This window comes from Manis javanica, chromosome 4 (genome assembly GCF_040802235.1).
Source record: "Manis javanica isolate MJ-LG chromosome 4, MJ_LKY, whole genome shotgun sequence".
Taxonomy (NCBI): Eukaryota; Metazoa; Chordata; class Mammalia; order Pholidota; family Manidae; genus Manis; species Manis javanica.
In genome coordinates this window covers 35,335,493-35,353,946 of record NC_133159.1, presented here as the reverse complement: position 1 = coordinate 35,353,946, position 18,454 = coordinate 35,335,493, and the positions used below count along the sequence as shown (strand labels likewise).

The window sequence follows — 18,454 nt, the reverse complement described above, 5'->3', positions numbered from 1 at the left end:
TGTCTGATTAGTGGGAATGGTGGGACAAATTCAGCAAAACTGCCTGTACTTATTAGGGGAGAGATGACTGCTTAAATAAATAATTGTTGCGTAAAGGAATGGCATGGGGAAGTGAAAAGAGGTCATAGCAGTTAATGCTTAGCCCATGGGAATGCCTCCTTTTTCCCAGGTGATGAGGATGACCTTATCAACCCTTAACTGGAGGCGCCGGGAAATGGTGCGGTGGCTGGTGACATGTGCTACAGAAGTGGGTAAGTCTCCCACCTCCCTCTACCCCCAACAGAAGGAAGTTCCTAGTCCCTACTCTTGGTACAGGACAATGAATCCTTGGAGTTCTCACGTGCTATTACTGATGGCCTAGGAAAGGATGGGGCTGCTGGTAGGACAAGATGGCCTCTGTTCAGCCAGCCCAAGCTCTGCCCTCACTGCTCAGACCATACCCTGATGTCAACAGCGCTTTGGCCCTCTTCTCAGAAACATGTCTGAGAGATTGAGTTTTCAGCCACCATTGCTCAGGTACACCCTTGGGAGGTAGTTGGTCCAGTGATTTGCTCCCAGTCCCTGACCGCACTTATGAAAAACCCCAAACAGCCGAGAGGCGCAGGACCCCATCTAGAGCCCAAAGCCCTTAGCACAAGACTCCACTTTGAGAGGCCCCACTTCAGCTAGAACCCCAGGCAGATCTACGACCCCTGCCATAGGGCAGACAAACCACAGGCTTTGCAGCTCCATCCTTGTGAGGGGCTAAGAGCACCTGCAGAGAGGTTCAGCCCTCTGACCTGGGGAAGGAAGGGATGGGAAGAGACCCCAGACAGGGTCTGGCCATCCGGGATACTCCCCTTGCCCTGGTTTGCCTCAGATCATCTCAAGGCTGCTGAGAGGAATCTCCGCAGGCTAAGTTCTGATCCTTTATGGTAATCTGGGCAGACCTGGATTGGGACCCTGATGGCCACGGCTGAGCTCAGGCTCTCCCTGACAGGTGTGCGGGCCCTGGTGAACATCTTGCAGAGCTGGTACACACTCTTCACCCCCACCGAGGCTACTAGCATTGTGGCTGCCACAGCCGTATCCCACACCACTATCTTGCGCCTCAGTCTTGACTATCCACAGCGGGAGGAGCTGGCTAGCTGTGCTCGCACGCTGGCCCTGCAGTGTGCTATGAAGGATCCACAGAGTTGTGCCCTGTCAGCGCTTACACTCTGTGAGAAAGACCACATCGCCTTTGAAGCAGCCTACCAGATCGCCATCGATGCTGCCACTAGTGGCATGACCCATTCGCAGCTGTTCACCATCGCCCGCTACATGGAGCTCCGTGGCTACCCGCTACGTGCCTTCAGGCTGGCCTCAATGGCCATGAGCCATCTCAACCTGGCCTACAATCAGGACACCCATCCAGCCATCAATGATGTGCTCTGGGCGTGTGCCCTCAGCCACTCTCTAGGCAAGAATGAGCTGGCGGCCCTCATTCCCCTGGTGGTGAGGAGCGTGCACTGTGCCACAGTCCTTTCAGACATCCTGCGGCGCTGCACAGTGACCGCGCCTGGCCTAGCTGGCATCCCAGGCCGCCGCAGTTCTGGAAAACTTATGTCCACTGACAAAGCCCCACTGCGCCAGCTGCTCGATGCCACCATCAATGCCTATATCAATACTACACACTCACGCCTGACCCACATCAGCCCTCGCCACTACGGAGAGTTCATTGAATTTCTGAGTAAGGCTCGGGAGACCTTCCTGCTGCCCCAGGATGGCCACCTGCAGTTCGCCCAATTCATCGACAACCTCAAACAAATCTACAAAGGCAAGAAGAAGCTGATGCTGCTGGTTCGAGAGCGCTTTGGCTGAGAAAGCAGACAGCTCACTGCTGGGGCAGCCTGGGCCCTCGGGTACCATCAGGTCAGGCCAAGGACACTGAAACATTTGTCTACCCTGAGAGGACTCTGAGCACCTGTGGCTGAAGCCAAAGGACCACAGGGCTAAGCATGGGGAGAGTCCACCTCTAGCCAATATGCCTTCCTTGGCGAGGTTCTCACTATAGCCCACTGTTCCTAGAGGAGCTGGGCCCTGCAGATCAAGCCCCACAACATGCCACCTCACGCCCCTATGTACTGCGTGTCCTGGGCACTGGCCCTCCCTACCTTGGCAAATACAGAACACTGTTCCGTCTCAGGGATTGCTTAACCAGAGAAACAGAAGCATTTATGGTACTGTAAATACTATAGTATATGTGTTGCCAATTACATTGTAAAGTTGTAACTATTTATAATTCTGGTTCTAATTTGATGGGTACTTGAAGTAGGTGTGGGTGGCAAGATAGGCTTGTTTTCTGAGGAGACTCAACCATTTCTCAGGTTTCCCTTGCAGACTGTATGCTGTTGGTAGTAGAAGAGTGGGGGTGGCAGGGAGGAAAAATGGCCAATTAGAATAAATCCCAAGTCTAGTCTATGCAGGAACCCCAGCCTGCAGATGGGAATCTATAGCCCAGTGGAGGGTGAGGGGCAGGGCCAGGACTGGACTTAAAAAGACTTTTGCCTCACAAAGCCATCAGACACTGAAGCTCTTGCTCCTGCTTCACATGCCTTTCTAGGAGTCTTCTGAGCTCCTAAGAAACAAGTGCAGGGAGAAGGTGGTCTGGGAGGCCACTAAGCTCACATTCATCTACTCTGGTCACCTTTGTGTTAGAGAGTGTCTGGTTTTATCTCTAATTATGTATGTGTTTATATATCTGTATGGCTAAGTACATGTGTCTCTGTGTGCAGAGATATATTGTACATACCTGTCTATATGGGCACATGTATATTTATATACATCTGTCTTGTCTGTATATGTGTTAACATGTCTGTGTGCTAGACTGGGGGTTTCTGTGTGAGGATATACACCTGTGTGAACATGTAAGAATACATATCTGTGCATTCATGTTCATCAATGCATGTTTAGTGTGTGTGTGTCAGGCACACACAAATGCTTATGTATAAATACTTGTTTGTACCTGTGTATGCCTGCTCTCCACTGGTCTGTCTTTGTATGTGTAACTGTATATTTTGACACACAGGTTATGTCTGAATTCATGTTTAAGGATCTGCATAAATAAGTCCCTTCTGTTTTTGCCAGATCTCGTCTTCGTTCCTTAGTCTCTCTCAACAGCTAAACATGTTCCCCATCTCTGCAGTTTGTTACCAAACAACCTTCTAAGCACTGTCTTCTTCTCCCCCAAGAGTAGTTCTTTCCACTCCACAGTTCTCATCTTGCCTTGTACTTGCTTTCTGCCCTTGCCTCTCTACCTCAAGCTTCTTCTACCTGCTTTTGTCACAGTCCCATTGGTCGCTAATCTGGAGGCTGGGGCTGGAATGCATTGAGCCTTTCCCTTCCTGACTAGTTTCTAGCCCTAATGGGCACCCCCATCTTAGCCCTGGCTGACCTACACAGTGTGTCATGGCCCTGCTGCTTTCCTGACCCTGTGATCTGCCTGGCATTGTTACAGGAGGCAGCAAGGGCGTTCAGAAGAGTCATTTGGATGCCAGTGTCTTGGTGTTCACTGTTCCATGTTTTTGTTCCCGAGTAGAGGGTGGGGTGTGGTAGGGAAGGGGTGGTATAGCTAATAGAGTATGCACTAAGGACCTCTCTATCTGCTTTGTTTTCCCTTCTTTGACAAACTGTTTGTGACTTTTTTTTTCTTCACACTAACCAGTAAGTTGTATTTGCTGTTTGTGGCTACTAAAGTCTTACTGTCCAGCCATGGGCCCCTACCTCTTAGCCCAATAGGTTGGTTTTGAAAAAAAAGCAGCCACTCCCATTTCTATATCATGATTGCCATTTTTAGCAAGTGTGTGAACTTGCAGTGCTTTTCTATGAATAAATCATGGATCACAGAAATGATCATTTTTCTAAAATAAGAAACTGTGTTCTCTCAATAAATGGGGCCCTTCTCTCTCCTGCATTGCCCAGGCTGGGACAGGGAGCTGCATGCACAATAGGCTGTGGGCTCCTAGTTGTTTAAGGAGAGGTGGAATGATGAAGAATTTTCTGCCACACACACCCCTCTCCAGAGTTCACAGGCACCCCAGAGCCTTGTCCCAGGAAGTAAGTACCACTGTGATGGGCAGAAACAACAAGATCCTGAGAAGATTAGAGGGTATACTCAGAAAATAATACAAAGCAATCCTGAGTGTCATAGGGCCTTTTGGCTTCAGAGGACTTTGTGATTCAGTGATACAAGTCTAAGGCTCTAATCCTAAGCAACCTAGCTCTGAGTCTTTATGTCCTCCCCATATTTTGGGGTCAAAGCTGAAGGACGCTTAGTTTTTCCTGCTCACCTAGGCCCCATCTTCCTCCAGAACCCTCTCTGAAGTATTCTAGCTACTTTTGTGCCCCTCTCTGATCTGTACTCCCCTATCTCCCCAGACACAAGGCCCTATCAATTTGGCCTTGTATGCTGTGGGGACCTCATTTCTCTCAAATATCACAGCTCTACTGCTAGGGGGCTCTCCCCAGCCCCATGTAGTTCTGGAGTTTTAGATCTGAGAGCAAGATGGTGGTGACAGCCATGACAGTAAATCCTATCATACATATTCACTGATATCTGGGCTCCTATGACTTGTGGGAGAATATGCAGAAATGCCCAGGGAAGGAGCAGAGACTAAGAAGGAACTGAGGATTAGGGCACAGATCTTTCACAAATAAGACCACATGCTAGACTTCTCCACTGATGGAACTTTTATTCTCCTGGAAACAATCAATCATCAGTGTTAGTGGTACTTGAGGGAAAAGGTTATGCTCAGTTCTGGCGAAGCAGACGTGAGTGTCTGTGCACGGCATCCACAAAGGCCCCTACGTGTTCTGGGTCCATGTCAGGGTAAAGTCCATGGCCCAGGTTGGCAATGTAGCGCTGTGGCCCAAAATCATCCAGCATCTGCCGCACCAGCCGTCCGATCTCCTCCTGGGGGACCAACAGGGCACTGGCTATAGGAGGGGCCAGCAAGCCTCCATCCTCCCTTTACACAGTAATGACACATATACACATAAGCATGCTTCTACATAGTGTTATTCATTCAATTATTACTTTAAAAACGTTTACTGTATGCCTAGTATGGGCTTAGTGCTAAGAAAAAACAGACAACAGAAAGACTTTCTGCCTTCCTAGAGCTCACATGGTGTGTATGTTGGAGAGGGGAGGGACAAACAGACATAATAAAAACACACAGTAATATCCACTGCTGTGGAAGTGCACAAACTCATAGACACACATAGGGACCCTGGTTGTTACCTCAGATGCATACAAGGCACAAGGGTCCAGGTTGCCCTGCAAGGCCACAGTCTTCCCCACACGCTCCCTGGAAGCAGAGTCAGTGCCAAGTTCTGGTGACTGCACATACGGCAGCTGCACCCCCTCCGCCTCATCCTCCATCACTCACCGAGCTTTCCCTGGGGCCACTGTCCAGTCAAGCCCAACCACCTCATAGCCAGCTTGGGCTAACTCCTCCAGAGCAAAATGTCCATCCTTAGCAAAGATGATCTACGGGAAAAGGCAGATCTGAGGCCACAGAGGGCCTTGCCTGCCCACTAACCTATCTCAGCTGCACCTCTGCTGCCCTCCTGTGGTCACCTCCTTCAAAGCAGTACTTACTCTGAAAGTTCCACAGGCCCGCCTTCACTCACCAGAGCCATCCCCATCCTTACCATGGGCACTGGTGCCAGGCCTGACTCCTGCAGCCCAGCCTTTACTCGCTTGGCCACATCACGGATGTAGGGCAGTGCAAACTTACTGAAGAGCTGTGGGCCAAGATGCCCGGCATGGGACTCAAAGAGTTGCAATGCCTGCAGTTAGGGGGTGGTGAAGAGAAAGATGTAACAGAAGAAGTAGCTCAGGGCCCGCACACAAAAAGTGCTTCCATTTTCCCCAAGTGACGTCAACCCCTGATAGCTCCTAAGCCTATAAGCCCAGTTGTGGTCAAAAAGTTTTGTGTTCTCCAGATTCCCAGTGCCAGCTTTGGTTTCTGAGCACACGGAGCACTAAGTCTGCCAGTGTCAAGGTGGGCTTAGCTGCTCTGGCCAGATCATTGCACCCCAAACTTCTTTTGTTCTTGGCATTGAGACACCTACTATCTCAGGTGTAGGGAACTTTGTTGCTTCTGGTCTTTATAGACTAAACTCCAGCCTATTTATCTCTCCCTCAGGACTCACCTGGGCACCAGCAGCCACTTGTCCCACCAAATATGGGACCAGAGCATCAGTGAGGGTGCGAAGCAGCTGGTGACTGGCCTGTGGTCTCTGGTAAAGCCAGCGCTTGGCCTGAGCCATGGTGCTTGAGCTGCCACCCTCAACCATGTATGTCATCAGTGTCCACTACAAAAGGATACAAAGAGGATGTCACAGGTGTTGAAGCCAGACTGACACCTCCTTCCCTTGTCTCCACCAGACCTGTCAGGATGTTTTCCCCATGCCCAAGTCCCTACTCTGGTCCATATTACCGGAGCACCAGCAAAGCCAATCAGAGGCACACGCCCAGCCAGCTGTTGCCGGGTAAGGGTGATGGCCTGGAACACATAGCCCAGCTCAGAGGCCACAGTTGCTGGATCCCTGAGGCGCTCTAAGTCCTGCTCTTCTCTTAATGGCTCTGGGAAGCTGGGCCCTTTGCCAGGCACCATGGTCACCTCCATGCCCAGTGCCTGAATGGGGAGAAAACATCTGGGTACCCAACCTGTAAACTCCAGGAGGAAAGACTTTTCAGCCCATGCCAGGAAAGAGGAAAAGAAGAACAAAACTTAGCCAGACTCCATCTCCTTCATCCCAAGTTCTTCCCTCTGTCCAGTGAAAATAAGTGTTTATCCTGAGCCTTGACTATCTTCCCTTTTTCACCCATTCCAAAATCAAGTTTAAGCATGTACCTGGGGTACAACAAGGATGTCGGAAAAGATGATGGCAGCATCCAGAGGGAAGCGACGCAGTGGCTGTAGGAAACATAAGTTGCTAGGTGCCAAGCTGAGGGCATAAGTTCCTCCCTCCTTAGTGGGCCCCTCACCTGTAGAGTCAGTTCACAGCAGGCCTCTGGGGAGCGACAGGTGCTGAAAAAGTCCTGGGCTGCCCGAGTTTCCCTAAACTCTGCAGACAGAAGAGGAAAGGCACAGGGCTCAGCCTTGAGAAACCTCTGAAGCCTCCTCTTCCCCTCCAGAACTTTTCACCCTCCAGAATTCTGCCTAGATTCCCAGGCTCTGGCCCTGACTACGACCTGGTAAGTAGCGGCCTGCCTGCCGCATGCACCAAACGGGAGTGTAGTCAGTGTCTTCTCCCCAGGCTGCTCTCAGAAACGTGTCATTCTTCAGCTCTGGAAAACCCTGGGGTCTGGAGATCAGGAGGTGTTAGAGGTAGATACCAGTAAGCTAGGCTGGGAGTTTGGGAAGGCTTGGGTTCTTAAGGGAGGATTCAGTCCAGCACCGCTATCTGCTTTCTCCAGGCCAGCTCCCAAGCCATATGGCTCGCCGCCCATTTCGCCTCCTCTCTGCCTATCAGGTGGTGCACAACACTAGAAGGGCCCGCGGTGGGGCCTCTACCCTACACGCAGTCCCAGCTTCTACAAGCTCAAGCCACTGGAGAGACTGGAGAAGTAGGGGCACGAAAGCCCAGTAAGGATAGTTTGGGGATTTGGGGACCAAAAAATATCAGGAACCGGTGTACCAGTGGGCTGGTTCCCGGAGTGATAGATCCCAGGCTGGGGGATAGTCGAGGCATCAGAGTTAACGGTCCCGAAATAGGGATCCTAATTTGAGGATTAGAAAAATCCAGGGGCATCCCCTAAATAAAGGTCTGATGGACGTAGTCCAGCTGGGCAGTCCCTGCGATGAAGGTCTCAGGAATCCACGAATGGGCTATTCGGGAGTTCAGTCACTGGGGTTCGGGTTGGGAGCTCTCTAGGATAGGGGAAGGGCGGGCACAGGGACAGGTTCCTGAGCTGGAGGATTCGGGTCAAAAGCCTCGCTGGACCATCGCGTAGTGCAAAGAACTCACCCTAACTGGCACGCCTCCATGATAAGCGGTCTGTAACTGCGAGCATAGTCCCCACGTTAACCTGAATCTGAGCCTGCCCCTGCCCATGCTCCGCCCCTTCCTGGAATGAGCTAGGGCAGTAGCCATGTTGGAAGTCACATGATCAGACTCCAGCAACAACTACCCGGCTGCCCTGGCAGCTGCCGGTAGGACCCCTTACCTCTCTTACCGTAAAGTCCGCTATAGCGACGCAGAAACAAACGTCCGCCGCCGAAAGAATTTCTCTTTTACTACAATTTACCAGGCCTTGAGGAATTGGCATGTATCTGGTGGCCTGGGAGTCCCGAAGGTTCGTTCGAAGACCCACTTTCATTCCTACTGACCATAATTCAAACAGTCTTATTCCGGGCCCACCCAGGCGCACAGTGGATTATGAAACCAAACCGGTATCATTGGCTATATTACCTCCTAAGAGCTGGGCACTATGGTATTTGTGGAGGTTACAGGGGTCAACAAGATAGCCCCTTCCTTTAAGGAGCTCCAGACAAAGAGAAATCAGCAATCACAACAGTAAATGTTTTAAGAGAAAACTAGAAGCAACTAGCAAGGGCTCCTGGCTTAATTGGAGAAAGTGGTGGGGGTGTTCTAAGCAGGAGCAACAGCATGTGCAAAGATGAAAAAAAAAAAAAAAGGCTATTATGGGAACCAGGAGATCACTCTGATGGAATTAAAGAGGTTGGAAAAGTCTACAGAGTACAGGTCATGAAGGCCCTGGTGAGGTGCCTTTGTTCACTATTCTGTGCTAGTGTAACAGCATACAAATAGCTTGGAGAAAGGGGAAGAGAGTCACTGTGTTCTCAGGTTCCTAGGGAGAAAAAAGTGGAAAACAAAATTGCATAATATTAAAAAATTACATCACTTTTTATTTCTGTCTTGATAACTTCTATTTGAAAACTGTCAAAACAAAGTTTCTACCCAAATGTCCATCAATTAACAGATCACTGTATAAACAACATGTAAATAAACATGTAATGGAATATTATTGAGCCATAAAAAGAAATGAAGTTCTGATAGATGCTACATTATGCTGAGTGAAATAAGACACAAAAAGATGAACATTGTTATGGTTCCACTTACATGAAATATCTGAATAGGAAAATTCATGGACACAGAAAGTAGGTTAGAGTTTACCAGAGGCTGGAGAGAGGCAATGAAGAGTTACTGCTTGAAAGGTACAGAGTTTCTGTTTGGGATGATGAAAAGTTTTGGGCATAGATAATCATACACTTAAAAAATGCGTAAGACAGCAAATTTTGTTATATATATTTTGCTATTTTACTACAATTTTTAAAAATTAATGTAACGTGTCAAAACCCATTGAATTATACACTTCAAATGGGTGAATTGTATGGTATATGAATATGTCAAAACTGTTTTTAAAAACAAGGGGGTATGAACAGTTTCCTTTTCCTCCATGAGTGTATGTACTTCACCAACAGCTCCTGTCCATCTTTGCTTCCTCCTTTCCCACGTCCGCCTTCCCTCTCATCTGGTTCAGAATTCCTGGGAGAAGCTGGGTAATGATCATCAGTGTCCTGGGATTAGGACTACCCACCATTCAAGATTGAATGACTCAAGACTTCTGTCAGTAGCAGGTCTGGGTAGATTATTCTCTCAAACATTTTAGTCACCTGTCCCTAGGATGGGGAGCCCGAGAAGATGTCTAGTAGATTTTTAAAGACTCTTCGAGTTGTAGTATGACTCTTTGTGGGTGGAGAGGCTAAACTAGAGGCCCGAGGACCAGAAAAATGGCTGTTGCAATGATTCAGGCTAGATGGGACGGTAGCTTGAATGAAGGTAGCAGTAGTAGGAATAAAATGGTAGTACAAAAGGGGTGGAGAAGGGAAGATTGATAAGGTAGAAACTACTAAACTTGGGCCTGGTTGGCTGAGTGGAAGGCACAGAAGTAGGTAATGGTTTGAGTATCCGAGTACATGGGGCAATACGGCAGGAGCGTAGTGTGCGCTTGGTCTAGAATTTACGGCGGGGGCGGGCCGAAGGCGGCAGAGCTTGGTGGGAAGCTCAAGCAGCCTTTGCGGCCGCTGCTGCTGAAAACGGCCCTTCTCTGGGTTTCCCTCTGCCGCTTCGCCATGGCGGGCCCGGGCCCGGGCCCGGGGGCAGCACTAGAGTCCCCGCGGCAGCTGCTGGGCCGTGTGCGCTTCCTGGCGGAGGCAGCGCAGAACCTCCGCGCCGGACAGCCACTGCCAGCGGCGCTGGCTTTCGTGCCGCGCGAGGTGCTCTACAAGCTTTACAAAGACCCGGCGGGGCCGTCGCGAGTGCTGCTGCCGGTGTGGGAGGCAGAGGGCCTGGGGCTGCGTGTGGGAGCCGTGGGTCCGGCCCCCGGTACTGCCCCCGGGCCCCTCCGCGCTGCCCGCGACAGCATCGAGCTCCGGCGCGGCGCCTGCGTGCGCACCACAGGCGAGGAGCTGTGCAATGGCCACGGGCTCTGGGTGAAGCTGACCAAGGTGCGCCCGCCAGCAAAACACCCCAGGCCAGGGAAGCCCCGGCTGTTCCCCTCCGCTCCCCCATACTGAGCTGGCGTTGCGCTCGTTGGCCTTTGCCTTGGGCGGGCCGGGCCGCTGGGCAGTTCCCTGACGACTGTCCTCATCTGGCGCGCCTCGGCAGGAGCAGCTGTCGGAACATCTGGGCGACTGCGGGCTGCTTGAAGGATGGTTGCTAGTGTGCCGCCCCGCGGAAGGCGGAGCCCGCCTCGTGCCCATCGACACCCCCGACCACCTCCTGCGGCAGCAGCAGCTCTTCGGCGTGGACTTCCGCCCGGTGCTCAGGTCCGGCGCCCGAGGGGCGGGGCCTGCTGGCCGACTTCGCTTCCCCGAGGGGTGGAAACGGCTCGGGCGCAGCCCGGGAGGTGGGGGCGGGCGGACCTGGGAGCTGGGCTGGGGCTTCTGGGTGCCTAGTTCAGAGGAGAGAGCGCTCTAGGGAAGGCGCCGGTCCCTGGAGGGATGTTCTGCAGCCCGCTGGTGTTTCTCCACGCCACCCCCCACTCTTTGCCCACAGATGGGAACAGGTGGTGGACCTGACATACTCGTATCGCCTTGGATCGAGGCCTCAGCCGGCCGAGGCATACACGGAAGCTGTACAGAGGCTACTGTGAGTGATGTGGGATGGGATGGGATGGAAGGATCACCAGGTCTGGGCCCGACCTAATTAGGGACTTGGGGTTGCTTAGCTATGTGCCCCCGACGTGGACCTACGAGTGCGACGAGGACCTGATCCACTTCTTGTATGACCACCTGGGCAAGGAGGATGAGAACCTGGGTAGCGTGAAGCAGTATGTGGAGAGCATAGACGTTTCCTCCTACACGGTGGGTGCTGGGACTCCTCCCAACCCAAGCAAGATGTAGTCACATGTTGCTAGATCCAAAACCCCCATCTCTAGGTCAAGGCCAAAACGTTAATCTCCACAGGCTAAACATGGTGCAGCCCTCGGTCTTGGCAGCCCTATAGGAACCCCTAGACACCTCTGTCCATACCAGCTGCACTTTTAAACCAACCCCACTGTGCTTTCTCTTCTGTGCTGCCTGGCCCAAAGCACAACCCCAGTGCAGGGAGTTGGGGGAAGCTAACTCCACCATTCTGCCCCTCCCCAGGAGGAGTTCAATGTGTCCTGCCTGACAGACAGCAATGCAGACACCTACTGGGAAAGTGATGGGTCCCAGTGCCAGCACTGGGTACGGCTTACCATGAAAAAGGGCACCATTGTCAAGTGAGTGGGCTCCGTGTAGGTCAGAGTGAGTGAGTCATGTGCCTGTGACCGTACAGAGACCCACGTGCATAATCTGACCCCCAGGAAGCTGCTGCTCACAGTGGATACTACAGATGACAACTTTATGCCTAAGCGGGTGGTGGTCTATGGGGGCGAAGGGGACAACCTGAAGAAGCTGAGTGACGTGAGCATTGACGAGTGAGTGAGCAAGCTGGCTGGGTTGGGAGGTGAGGTATAATCCTAGCAATGGGGCCTGGCCTAGCTTGGAAGCAGAAGGTTGGCCACAGGTACCCCAAGTGCTTCACATCTGTCTCCTCAGGACCCTGATCGGGGATGTCTGTGTCCTGGAGGACATGACTGTCCACCTCCCAATCATCGAGATCCGCATCGTCGAGTGCCGAGGTGGGGCTTAAGACTGTAAGGAGGGAAAGAGAGCCCTAGTATGTAGATGAGGGCTAGCTGGCAGGGAGCATGGAGAGAAGGAGATGGGCTTGCAGTTGGGATGAAGGTGATACTGAACTACAGGATTTGAAGCTTTGGGGCCTGAGCCAGGTAGTAAGTGCCAGATATAGGTCTGCCTGAAAGTCATAGAGGTGGTCACCTGGAAGATGAACTGAGCTGGGACCCTCAGGCACCCAACCTTACAGTGGTGGTGAGTAGCCAACAAAGAATATAATAATCAGAATCAGGCAGTAGAAAGGAATCCCAAAGGGCTAAGAGTGACAAAGGGCTAAGCATTAAGGAGCCATTCTCTGGTCTGAGGGCCAAGAAGGCAGCAGGACAGTGACTTCACTCTGACTTCTTCCCCCAGATGATGGGATTGATGTGCGTCTTCGAGGGGTCAAGATCAAGTCTTCCAGACAGCGGGAACTAGGGTTGAATGCAGACCTATTCCAGCCAACCAGTCTAGTGCGATATCCACGCCTGGAAGGCACAGACCCGGAAGTTCTGTACCGCAGAGCTGTTCTCCTACAGAGGTGGCTGTGGTCCTGGGCCTGCCAGACCCTTCCTACCCCCATCTTGGGCATTGTATGTCTATGTGCAGGCAGTCTTATATTGTAAGATTTCAAGGGTCAGAACAGCCCCTCTGCCCTGCCTTCTCTAGTCCCTGTGTGTTGAGGAGTGAGTGGATTTTACATCCATGCCAAACTCTTTAGCTGCAGTTATCTTTACTTGCCTACCCCAGATTCATAAAGATCCTAGACAGTGTCCTGCACCACCTGGTACCTGCCTGGGACCACACACTGGGCACCTTCAGTGAAATTAAGGTGAGCCTCACCCACTCGGTGCTGGTTTGGGCTGTAGGCTCCCCATTCCTGCTCGTGCATTTGTTCTTCAGCAGAGAGTTCCTAAAACCTTTGCTGGGCTCTGGGAACATAAGAAAGCCCGACACAAATATTCAAAATTTAGTGTTTGGGGTGCTCTTCCCCAGATAGTATGTGAAACACACAAGAGCTGGGGGAGTAGAGGGGATAGCATTAACAGGGCAAGTTGCATGAAAGGTACATACTAGAAGTTACTAGCTGCTAAAGATGACTTGAGAGAAGTGTGCAGGTAGATGTGAGTATGACATGGGGATGTGGCCTCGGAGCAGGTGGGCAGGAGGCTCCCCCTGGTGGGTGGACTAAGGGTGAGACTGGAAGTAAGGACTTGGGACGGACTAGGAGTGGACTAAAACTGTAGAATTGGGTCCAGGCATAGAGGAAGATTCCAGAGCCTGCACAGAGGCTGACTGCCTGCTGCTCTGCTCTGGCCACTTTTCCCTACCAGCAAGTAAAGCAGTTCCTGTTGCTGTCACGCCAGCGGCCGGGCTTGGTGGCCCAGTGCCTGCGTGACTCTGAGAGCAGCAAGCCCAGCTTCATGCCACGCCTGTACATCAACCGGCGCCTTGCCATGGAACACCGTGCCTGCCCCCTAAGGGACCCTGCCTGCAAGAATGCAGTTTTCACTCAGGTCTGGACCATTTGGAGTCAGACTCAGGGAGGGTCAGTCAAGGGCCTAGGGGGCTGGGCCAGGAGGGAGTGGACAGAGGCCTTTGGGCAAGAATGAAGCCAGTTCTTGACAGACTTTCCTACCACTCCTCTCCTTTCCCCTGCCCACAGGTTTATGAAGGCCTCAAGCCCTCTGACAAATATGAAAAGCCCCTGGACTATAGGTATGGCATGAGACTGAGGGATTTTCCCAGGGCACGTGTATACATATATACCCACATTCTGTCTCTGGCATCCCTGACCACTCTGTAGTCCCTACTACTGGCTGGTCCCTGGGCTGGTGAAATGTCCTGAGCATTGATCCAGCATGGTGACAGAGATCCACCCATACTTACAGGTGGCCTATGCGCTATGATCAGTGGTGGGAGTGTAAATTCATTGCAGAAGGCATTATTGACCAAGGTGAGACCCTGAGAAAGGGTAACAGGGGTCCTGCTCTATTTGGAGTAGTAGAGATTTCTGGGGTCACCAGCTAACCGAGATAGGGGACCTGCTTATTGCCCCATTATGGGGGCTGGGGCTCTTTGTCATTTCAGGGGGTGGTTTCCGGGATAGCCTGGCGGACATGTCAGAAGAGCTATGCCCTAGCTCAGCAGACACCCCTGTGCCTCTGCCCTTCTTTGTGCGGACAGCCAACCAGGTAATCTCCCATGATGTTTCTGCTGTTTGTCTCTGCAGACCTCCCAGGTACCAGGCTGAGCTAGAGAGGGGAGAGAGGAGGAACCAAGTTGCCCAGGGCAGCCTCTGGACAGATTGAGGAGGAGGAGCCATTGTGTATTTCAAAGGAATTATTCAGAGCCTCCACTAGAAGGAAGGGAATTCTTTGGGGAGTCAGGGGCAACAAAGTAGGGTCCATCCCATGCCATATTGACAGCTCTTTCTTGGGGACAGGGCAATGGCACAGGGGAGGCCCGGGATATGTATGTGCCCAACCCCTCTTGCCGAGACTTCGCCAAGTATGAGTGGATCGGACAGCTGATGGGGGCTGCTCTCCGGGGTAAGGAGTTTCTGGTGAGTAGACTAATCTGAACCCCATCAGATCAACCCCGGCCCCTGGAAGAAAGAAGGGCCAGCCAAAGCTGGGAAGCTCACAGTGAGACAGCAGTAGTGAGTATTTGTCGCACAGGTCCTGGCTCTGCCCGGTTTCGTGTGGAAGCAGCTCTCTGGTGAGGAGGTGAGCTGGAGCAAGGACTTTCCAGCTGTGGACTCTGTGCTGGTGAGTGGGGCCTGGAGCCAGTTTCCTCTGCCCAGCCCTGAAGTTGCTACTCCCCACAGGCTGTCCTGAACTTCTCTTACATCATACATGCTCCTTCTCCAATCCCATCCCCTCCCATAGCTTCATTCATTATCTCTATTCACAACTCCTAAATCCTTACCTTCAGCCCAACCTCTTTCCCAAGACTAGAGCCATAGGCACATCAGCTTGCTGGACATCTGCTCCAAGACTGTACCTCAGGCTCAGCCCCCTTCTCAGTCTGCTGTCCTCCAGGGCTCTCTAGCTCAGAAGGCACCACCACCTGCCCCTCCCCATGCCAAGGCCCTCAGGGTCATTCTTTACTCCTCCTCCCTCACCTTCCCCAGCTGTCACATCTCCCTCTGGAATCTGTCCCCTCCTGTCTCACTATTGACCTCCTGGTTCAGGCCATCTTGCACAACCACTGACTGCAAAAGCTGGTCTCCATTCTTACCTGTCTGCTCTCCTATAGCCACAGTAACTCATTTCACTCTTCATTTAAACCGTTCAATGGCTCTGCCCTGGGCTTAGGATAAACTCTGGGCTTAGGGTAACATGCAGAATCTGGAAAGGCCTTATCTCTGGCCACTTGGTTCACTTTCAGGCTCCAGAAAACAGATTCCTTGGGCCTTTTGCTTTTTTCACCTTTTCCTCCTGGCTTCCTTGTGGAACTTCCAGCCAACTCCCAGCCATCACTTGGGTCTCAGCTTAGATGTCATTCTTCCAGGACACCTTCCCTGGCCTCCAAGTCTGGTTAGGCATCATCTTGAAGCTTTCGTAGCCCTTTACTGACCCACTTACTGCACTCATTACATGGGGATTTTGTACCTGGCTGTCTGTCCTGCTTCCCTATGAGCATCTTAAGGAAACACAAGGACTGTCTCCACAATAAAAAACTGACCTCTGTGCCTCTCTGCAACCCCCAGGTGAAGCTCCTGGAAGTGATGGAAGGAATGGACAAGGAGACATTTGAATTCAAATTTGGGAAGGAACTAACATTCACCACTGTACTGAGTGACCAGCAAGTGGTAGAGTTGATCCCTGGGGGAACAGGCATTGTGGTGGGATATGAGGACCGTACCCATTTCATCCAACTGGTGCAGAAGGCACGGCTAGAGGAGAGCAAGGAGCAGGTACTACCCAGTGGCCAATAGAACAGAGAGCATTGCACAGCCTCTAGTAGCCAGAGCCCAGCCTAGTAGGCCCCCAGTACCAACCCCAAGAACTCTGTCCCCCACCATTCCTCTGCCCCACATTCCCTGCTTATCAGTGGAGTTTGGAGATGCTCCCAGTGCTGAACAAAGATAATGTCCCACATTATCTCCGTAAGTGGAGGCTGTATCCTCACCACACACTGAGCTGGGAGTTGTGTCCTCTGACCTAGCAAGACCTTTTCCTTACTCCCCAGCTGGCAGCCATGCAGGCAGGTCTGCTGAAGGTGGTGCCACAGGCTGTGCTGGACTTGCTAACCTGGCAGGAATTGGAGAAGAAGGTGTGCGGGGACCCAGAGGTCACTGTGGACGCTCTGCGCAAGCTCAGTGAGTGTGGGACAGGGCAGGCAGCACAGAGGTGGGTTCAGAACCTAAGGATGAATTCTGGCCCTGTCCCCACCAGCCCGCTTTGAAGACTTTGAGCCATCTGACACACGGGTGCAGTACTTCTGGGAGGCGCTGAACAGCTTCACCAACGGTCAGTGTAAGAAGGCAGTTTGGTGCCTGGGTTCGGACTCCACTTGTGGGATGGAGAGGCAGGGTAGAAGTTATAGAACCTCCCCGACCATTAGTGCGGGCACTGATTTCCTTCTCCAACCAGAGGACCGGAGCCGCTTTCTGCGCTTTGTCACGGGCCGCAGCCGCCTGCCGGCGCGGATCTACATCTACCCAGACAAGCTGGGGTGAGTGCAGAGGGTAGGTCCCAAGAGGCTGTGGCCAAGCTTTGCCCTCCCACATGTGTCAGACCCCTGCCCTGTGCCTGAACAATTCTTCCTGATCTGTGATCCCTCTGCGCTCCCAGCTATGAGACCACAGACGCGCTGCCTGAGTCTTCCACCTGCTCCAGCACCCTCTTCCTACCGCACTATGCCAGGTGGGTTTCCTAGGCTGGAGACTGGGGACCCCGGGAGAGGGTGGCATCTGAGGATGGAGGAAGGAGGACTCCTGGGACTGAAGGTCACAAAATGGAACCACAGAATCCTTGGTAGTGACAGAGGGACCTCTACACCTGGCATGACGAAGTCCCCATCCCCCACCCCTCGCTGCAGCGCCAGGGTGTGTGAGGAGAAGCTCCGCTATGCTGCGTACAACTGCGTAGCCATTGACACCGACATGAGCCCTTGGGAGGAGTGAGGCGGCACCCGGGGGCAGCCTCGGACCGGCTGGGGTTTGCCCTCCTGTCATGAGCTGACATGCTCAGAAAAAGCCAGCGCACACAGTCCTGGTATGTGGTCGGAGTGCTGGCTGTGTGGGTGACCCTGGTGGCCCAGCCCTGCAGACCCACAAGCCCTATGTGTGCTGGGGCTTGCTTCCCAAGTTACTTATCCTCTGTGGAGGGAAGCTTCCACAAGCCCAGCACAAGCTGCCAGGCCTGAGCTACTTGAAGGGGGCCTTCTAGCTCCCCACCCCATGGATTTTGCTTTAGTTTTTGGGAGCTCTTTCATTTTTCTCCATGTTTTTCTCTGGCTTCCATCTGGACTCAAAACTAAAAACTCTGGAGCATGTTAGAGGCCTAGAAGCTCTTTCCCAAACACAGCAGGAGGGATGCATAGGGAATGATGGTCATCCTCCTCGGTTACCTGCCCAAAAATAAAGGAACAACTGAGCACCCCCTCCCTCACACACTGGTGTTTTTTTCCATTCCCTCCATACTCAAGGTGTAAGTTCTGTCCTTCCTCCATCCTAGTCTCAACTGACAAAGTGCCACCACCTTCCCTGGCTCAGAACCTACATCCCCACTCAACATTAAATCTTCACCACCACACCACATTGGTCACTTCTGTATCACCTCCAGCCTGATTCCCCATCTGCTATCTTCACGCTCAAGATTTGCACAGGTTAAGGCCAGTTATATCCTCTGAAATCTTTACCCAGCTCCCCTTTACCCACCTCAAATCAAGCCTAGATTTTAAACTTGCTTCTGGCCTTATGCATGTCCCTGCCACAGCCCTCCTTCCCTTAAGGGACCCATGATGCTCCATCAGAGAAGGTCCTGCACATGGGAAAGTTTAATAAATGGATGAGTTCATTCCTTCGGAATGTGTTTATTGGACTCCTGAGGGATGTTAGAGGAGGCTGTTCCAGAAATTCAGGGTCCTGCGGGGAGCCTAGGAAGTGGGTGTCAAGTAGGAGTGGTGGGGCCTCTCAGGGTCGAACATTAAATCTGGAGTTGAGCAGGAAAATAAGGACCCCCACTATGCAGTGTTGTTTTTTTGTTTTGTTTTGTTTGTTTGTTTTTGAAGGCTGACCTGGTATT

The 18,454-nt window shown here is 52.2% G+C and overlaps 3 protein-coding genes across 8 annotated transcripts in view; 2 read left to right on the top strand and 1 right to left on the bottom strand.

The window, feature by feature from the left end:
- Positions 1-4,570, top strand: part of ZSWIM5 (zinc finger SWIM-type containing 5) — a 157,890-nt gene extending 153,320 nt beyond the window's left edge. Inside the window, exons 13-14 of the mRNA XM_037021922.2 lie at positions 170-251; positions 980-4,570. Coding sequence (XP_036877817.2) covers positions 170-251; positions 980-1,842 — 945 coding nt within the window. The 3' untranslated portion in view covers positions 1,843-4,570. The remainder of the gene's footprint in view (positions 1-169; positions 252-979) is intronic.
- Positions 4,571-4,687: 117 nt separating this feature from the next.
- Positions 4,688-8,154, bottom strand: UROD (uroporphyrinogen decarboxylase). Of its 4 annotated transcripts, XM_017660670.2 has the most exons (10): positions 7,999-8,154; positions 7,223-7,335; positions 7,016-7,095; positions 6,882-6,944; positions 6,465-6,662; positions 6,178-6,339; positions 5,674-5,811; positions 5,409-5,509; positions 5,261-5,327; positions 4,688-4,933 (listed from the first exon to the last, which is right to left on the bottom strand). In XM_017660670.2, the coding sequence occupies exons 1-10, from the start codon at positions 8,016-8,018 to the stop codon at positions 4,772-4,774; spliced, it is 1,104 nt and encodes a 367-aa protein (XP_017516159.1). In that variant the 5' UTR covers positions 8,019-8,154; the 3' UTR covers positions 4,688-4,771. The 4 variants fall into 4 exon arrangements, with proteins under 4 accessions (XP_017516159.1, XP_017516160.1, XP_036877662.1 ...); XM_017660671.2 differs by lacking the exon at positions 6,465-6,662; XM_037021767.1 differs by lacking the exon at positions 6,882-6,944.
- An 809-nt stretch (positions 8,155-8,963) lies between these two features.
- On the top strand, positions 8,964-17,818 carry HECTD3 (HECT domain E3 ubiquitin protein ligase 3). 3 transcript variants are annotated; one of them, XM_037021766.2, is made up of 21 exons: positions 8,964-10,502; positions 10,663-10,823; positions 11,053-11,145; positions 11,225-11,360; positions 11,646-11,761; positions 11,846-11,959; positions 12,081-12,163; positions 12,573-12,738; positions 12,948-13,029; positions 13,532-13,714; positions 13,864-13,916; positions 14,090-14,154; positions 14,289-14,392; positions 14,644-14,763; positions 14,879-14,968; positions 15,913-16,014; positions 16,395-16,524; positions 16,601-16,675; positions 16,799-16,880; positions 17,000-17,071; positions 17,175-17,818. In XM_037021766.2, exons 1-21 carry the CDS (start codon positions 9,972-9,974, stop codon positions 17,329-17,331), a joined length of 2,715 nt encoding a protein of 904 aa, XP_036877661.1. In that variant the 5' UTR covers positions 8,964-9,971; the 3' UTR covers positions 17,332-17,818. The 3 variants fall into 3 exon arrangements, with proteins under 3 accessions (XP_036877661.1, XP_036877659.1, XP_017516163.1); XM_037021764.2 differs by having other exon boundaries at positions 8,972-10,502; positions 15,913-16,119; XM_017660674.3 differs by having other exon boundaries at positions 8,978-10,502; positions 15,913-16,119; positions 17,247-17,818.
- The last annotated feature ends 636 nt before the right edge of the window (positions 17,819-18,454 follow it).

Excerpts from the sequence above, each read along its gene's own strand:
- UROD (XM_017660670.2), bottom strand. The coding sequence starts at position 8,018 with ATGGAGGCGTGCCAGTTAGG. Across the intron at positions 5,812-6,177 it reads AAGTGGCTGCTGGTGCCCAG|GCATTGCAACTCTTTGAGTC; the intron begins GTGAGTCCTGAG and ends CCCTAACTGCAG. Across the intron at positions 5,328-5,408 it reads GTGGCCCCAGGGAAAGCTCG|GGAGCGTGTGGGGAAGACTG; the intron begins GTGAGTGATGGA and ends CTCTGCTTCCAG.
- HECTD3 (XM_037021764.2), top strand. The coding sequence starts at position 9,972 with ATGGGGCAATACGGCAGGAGCGTAGTGTGCGCTTGGTCTAGAATTTAC. Across the intron at positions 11,146-11,224 it reads GAAGCTGTACAGAGGCTACT|CTATGTGCCCCCGACGTGGA; the intron begins GTGAGTGATGTG and ends GGGGTTGCTTAG. Across the intron at positions 12,164-12,572 it reads CCGCATCGTCGAGTGCCGAG|ATGATGGGATTGATGTGCGT; the intron begins GTGGGGCTTAAG and ends TTCTTCCCCCAG.